The following is a 5,510-nucleotide window of genomic DNA, read 5'->3' on the forward strand; positions in this document are numbered from 1 at the left end:
ATATCAATTGTATACTGAGTGTTTCGAGTGTTTTTTTCCGGTGTGTTCTTCTTTCTCTACAACTTCTGCTCTATTTATAGCAGTCATATGAGAGAAATCTGCCCCCTCCATGGTGGAACAAGCATTAGGATATCATGGAGGAAGCACTTACATGGTGGAATGAACACTTGCTTGGTGGGAGAAGCACTTACATGGCGGAATGAACACTTGCTTGGTGGGAGGAGCACTTGGCCATGGTGGGAGGTGCACTAGGCATCTTGTTGCTTTCTTGGTGCAACACAATACACGGATTGGAAAACATCCGTTACAAACACGGATTATATCACCTTAATATTCACTATTAACAAATAAATTTGGTCCAAATAATTAATCAATCGATCGATCATTTGATCAAATCCGAATCCAAATCCAAATCCAAATCTCATTTCTCATTCACTCTCATTTTAAGACCATTTCATCTTAAACAAAAACTCAACAATCCAAAACTCAACATACAGTACTAATACCTGAAGTACTCAATCATGTTCAATAACACAAAATTTTTCCAGAAGAAAACCAGTCCTCTATGTTAACTATTCAAAAAGCACTAGCAGACATAACCTATGCTACTTCAGGTACATAATCTAAGTTAGAGATTAGCACGGGCTGTCTTTCCTCATAACACTTTCAGCCTATTAATGTTAGAGAGCTCGAAACAGTTTGTGACAAAAATTTCCAATGACATAATCTAAAACAAGCATATAGCAGCACGGCACACATGAGAATTCTAATCAACACGCTGACATCCTCTCAATGAGGTGATGACACCAAATCAAGCTAAACAAGCAATTGTTATCACAAAATCCACAGAGTTGCTCAAAATTCAAGCAGAATAATTCCAAAAAGACTCAGCAAGAGTTGATTTTTCCCACAAACATATAAGAAAGTATCTATACGCAAGTACTTCTAATAATCTTCTATCTATAGTTAACTATCCACCTAATGAGACCAATGACATGATATTCCTAAGAAGACTTACTTAACTTTTATCTCATAAGAGCCAGTCACCTCCTGAGAAGTCTTGGACTTGGGTATTACCATCCTAAGAACACCATTCTTCATCTCTGCTTCCATATACTGAGGCTGAAAGGAATTCGAACAGATCTCAATGTTGGCACTGTAGGTTCTTCCACTGTCCTCATGCTCAGACTCCTTTTTTCCATCACCCTTTATGCAGACATTCCCATATTCAACCCACACCTTCACATCTTCTTTATCAATACCTGGCATTTCCATCCTCAGGAACATTCCTGCGTCCACATTCTTCGCCTCGTATGACCCTCGAGGTCCAGAAATTTGGAACGGGTTTTCCATGTACTGATCAGATGCACCTTCACAGAATTTATGAAAATTTACCAAAATCATCACACCAATTCTAAAGATAAAATCAACTCTCTGAGACATTGTAAAGAATGGTGATACAAATATAAAATAAATAATTAAATAAATCGTTCTCGTCATTTAAGCTTTTAGCTAAACAAAAACAACTTTTATGCCTCAATCTCAAACAACTTTGGATCGACTATATCAATCCTCATTGACACGTTTCTTCATTTAAACTCATCTCATGCCAATATTATGCTAATACAAATATAAATAATTTAAAATTGTCCGCTCTCTAATAATTAACCTTTTATCAAAATACTGACACAATTTAACATGAATCAGTCATTCAGTAGAGATTTGCATCACAATCACACCGGTACTCGTTAATTAAGAAAACTCACGTGGTAAAACATATTACAGATTTACAGACATAAAATAATTAAATAAAAAGTACTATCAGAGGATAATAAAATAAAACAAAAAGGAACAAAATTCTGCAAAATGAAATTGGATTAAACTAGAGAATTAAAGAAAAACGATGATATATACCGCGTTGAATAGGGAATTGATCGGAGCGGGGAAAGGAACCTCCAAGTGCATTGATAGTAAAGCTTTCTTCGTTAGAGTCCACAACGGAAACATGACTACTCTTATAGCTCAGAAAAAGAGATGTTAACGGCGCAACAGAACCAGTAGGGCGGCGTGTATTGAGGAAGTTGGAGAGAAGGGTTGATGAGGAGTTCAATCTCCGTAAAGCAGTGCGAAACGCCATTTTTGCAGCAAATCAAAGCTTTCGCAGTTTTCTTCTCGCCCAAGCTGGGAAAAAACAGGGGACTTTTTAGAGGGTTAATTGTGCAAATAGATTTTCTTGACGTTCAAGCCACATGTGACTTGAAAAATTCCGATTTTATACTCTTGATTTATAATTGGGATAATTACTTGGAACTTCATCAAATGTAAATAAAACAAGACCAACAACTGAAATAAATTGTAAAATAAATTACTTTGTCGAAACTAAAATATAGAATAGACATTGAAAAGTAAAGAGTATACCACTGAAACTTATACAGTCTAAAGGTATGGTAAATACTCACCCACATAATGGGTGTTCATATAAAAGCAATTCTAACTTATTATGATCAAATTATTTTACCGAGTAAAAATTAACTATCGTTAAGTAATAGAAGTGAATTTGCAATTGCATGTCATGCACTTTCAATGAATATCTCTTACACAATATTGTATGGATTCTATTCTCATTATTTCCTTCCCTTAATCCTCTTAACTTTTTCTTTTTTCTCTATTCCTTTTTATGTACCATTTTTTTAATTTGTTTCCAAAAGATATATTTTTATTTTTAAAATAATTTAACTTTTAATGAGATAAATTTATAGTCATAAAATTGTCGCGACTTATTTAAGATCACTAATTCCAAAATAGTTCAATTCCTTCTTAAACATAGTACATAATTAAACACCAACTTGGAATATGGAATTCTTCTATCAAGGTTTCCTCCTCAAAGTAGTCCCTCCTTATCCACCAGAATGCATAGTGAGCGTAGCTAATTGTTAATTAGGACTAAATTTCAGAAATGTCATGGTTTTAGAATGTTTTGTTTAATTTCTCTACAAAAGTAAACAATTGGTACTGCTATCTTGGATTATGTTAAGCGACTTGAAGCAAACCAATTGAAATTCCAATGATATCCTCCCAGTGACGAGCCAAGAGAAATAAGTCAATAGTGCATCTCCACGAATACATTCTTACGCTTTGTGCAATCTCTACACACTTCCATTTACTTCAATTTGGTTTCTTTGTCAAGAAATTACTAGTGTACCACTTGAACGTAACACTTAAATTTCATTCTCGAACTTCTGTTTTTTCCATCTCTTTCTATTTCCACACATCATTAGGATTTCAAATTCAGATCTACAGTGGCCTAAAGCTCATAGACCTCAACCAAGAACGGGTTAAAGAAGCAATGACTCGTTAGCTTTAGCTAGAAAAGCAGAGAGACTAATCCTAATCTTCAATACAACAGAAGTATTTTAAGAAGGTGACTTCAGAATTAGAGATAAAACTGAATTTGTATATCCATTAAGATAAACTGATTTTCTGCAAACTTCCTTAACTTTGTTCGTCAATCTTCATTCAGAAGTTTTTTCTTGACCCTCGCTTCAAATAATGATAGTTTTCTTGCAATGCAGATAGTGGTCACAAGGGTGGTTCGAAAAATTATACCACGCATATATGAGCACCCTTTATCAGGAATTTTTTTTTCAGTTCTTTCACATTTAAATACCGTTGAAAAAATTAGTAACTTCCCCACTGGCAGTTAGCATAGCAAAATAAAACTCATACGCCCCAAACACTTTATGCAGCTGAAAGGAGAAGCAGATTATTATACTCAACTTCCAATTAATCTAAAGCGGCACTTACAACCATAACTTTTTTAGCAGGTCGTCTTTTACTTTTCCACAGAAACCTACTACATCCAAAATAGCTAGGGGAAAAAGAAGGAAAATGTTTATAACATCAGACTCAAACACAAACTAAGCATTAAAAGCTCAATCAACTTGAACATGGAAAACATCTTTCCTCTCATCTTCCTTCACCTTAGGAACCGCCACCTTAAGAACACCATTCTTCATCTCCGCCTTAATCTCATCCAATTTGTAGAGATTTTGAGGAATTTCAAGTCTGGTAGAGTACCTTCTCCTATACTCTTCATCCTCTGATTCTTTCTCCCCTTCTCCTTTGATAATCAACGTGTTCTGCTCCACTGATACCTTCACGTTTTCCTTGTCAAGCCCAGGCATGTCCATTTTAATATGCAAGGCATCATCATCTTCTCTCACGTCCCATCCTCTCCTTGATCCGACTCCGGTGCCCATGCCACGCGGTGCCGTGAATGGAGTATCCATCATTTGGTCCATCATGTTTAGTAGTTGGCTCACGCTCCTTGGTGGTGAAAATGGATCAAACACATCTGTTTTTAATCAGAAACAAAAGGTTCATACCAGTCAAAATCATTTAATCACACTATTCAGCACACTCGGTGGAGTTAAAGGTCCTAACAAACTTAGGAACAAATGGTACCACATCTCAGCTCTCTTAAAGCAGTAAGGTCGATTATCTTAATATATTATCAATTTTAACAGGTTTTCACACAACAGAAAAAACATATTAAGTACGAGATGTATATATTTACCAAATCAGGAAAATAGGATGACGAATAAACACACAACGATTAGTGCCAAATATAGGGAGATTCTCTCAAAAGTCAAAAGTATATTTACTCACTTTTAGACAGAAAATAGAGGTTAATTTATGGTATATTATATATATATACTAAAAGAGCAAAATTGGATGGTGAATAAACACGTGCCAAAAATAGGGACTTCCAATTCTCTCAAGAATGTATTAACTCTGATAAACTTTAGACACAAAACAGAGGTTAATTGAACCTAAACCAGTGGTTTTATACAGAAGGTCTGCCTCTGTTTCATGGTCAAATTTGAGCAAAAACGGAGAACAAACCTGGGAAGAAGCTAGGAAAAGAGTCGCGGCGGCGAGAGACGGAGGGATCGGAGCGGCGGTCAACATCAACGCTGCGATCATCGTCATCGTCAAAAGTTGTCATCTGAGCGTTGGTGTTGAAGGATCGGAAAACAGAGGGAGCAACAGAGGCAGAGCGAACAGGGGTGACGAGCCTGTTGAAGAGTGCTGAGGCGGTGGTCGCCCTTCTGAGAACAAGTGAAGTTGCCATCTCTACTGTCAAATGATTGCTTACTACTAGCTTTCTGAAGAGAGAGAGGTAACTGCTCTAATGGAGTGAATTTGCTTCACACTGTATTGCTGGATAAGTATGACAAATGCGTGTATAGTGTCTCCTTTTATATTCGCTCAGTGACTTGGAGAAAGGGAAATGGGGTTCGAGAAAATCATGGAAGCATCTTGTAGAAAGTTCCAGACCTGTAGGGTGCCAATTTTATGAGAAGTTTCTAGAGGCTAGTAGACAATATCCGTGATCCGGAATTTTTTGCAAATTACTATTATGTCCTTTTTTTCTTTTATAACTATTCTGTCCTCAGTTGCTCTTTGGCGCCTTACCTAGTGTCTAACGAGCTCTAGGGTGGGAGTTT

The 5,510-nt window shown here is 36.3% G+C and overlaps 2 protein-coding genes across 2 annotated transcripts; both read right to left on the bottom strand.

Annotated features, from left to right (window-relative positions):
* Positions 1-752: 752 nt before the first annotated feature.
* On the bottom strand, positions 753-2,226 carry LOC107821605 (heat shock 22 kDa protein, mitochondrial-like). Its single transcript, XM_016648041.2, has 2 exons — positions 1,915-2,226; positions 753-1,370 (listed from the first exon to the last, which is right to left on the bottom strand). The coding sequence occupies exons 1-2, from the start codon at positions 2,135-2,137 to the stop codon at positions 1,015-1,017; spliced, it is 579 nt and encodes a 192-aa protein (XP_016503527.1). The 5' UTR covers positions 2,138-2,226; the 3' UTR covers positions 753-1,014.
* A 1,511-nt stretch (positions 2,227-3,737) lies between these two features.
* Positions 3,738-5,290, bottom strand: LOC107821604 (small heat shock protein, chloroplastic). Its single transcript, XM_016648040.2, has 2 exons — positions 4,906-5,290; positions 3,738-4,354 (listed from the first exon to the last, which is right to left on the bottom strand). The coding sequence occupies exons 1-2, from the start codon at positions 5,132-5,134 to the stop codon at positions 3,933-3,935; spliced, it is 651 nt and encodes a 216-aa protein (XP_016503526.1). The 5' UTR covers positions 5,135-5,290; the 3' UTR covers positions 3,738-3,932.
* Positions 5,291-5,510: the final 220 nt, after the last annotated feature.

The sequence above is a fragment of the Nicotiana tabacum genome, chromosome 1 (assembly GCF_000715075.1).
Source record: "Nicotiana tabacum cultivar K326 chromosome 1, ASM71507v2, whole genome shotgun sequence".
NCBI classification, from domain to species: Eukaryota; Viridiplantae; Streptophyta; class Magnoliopsida; order Solanales; family Solanaceae; genus Nicotiana; species Nicotiana tabacum.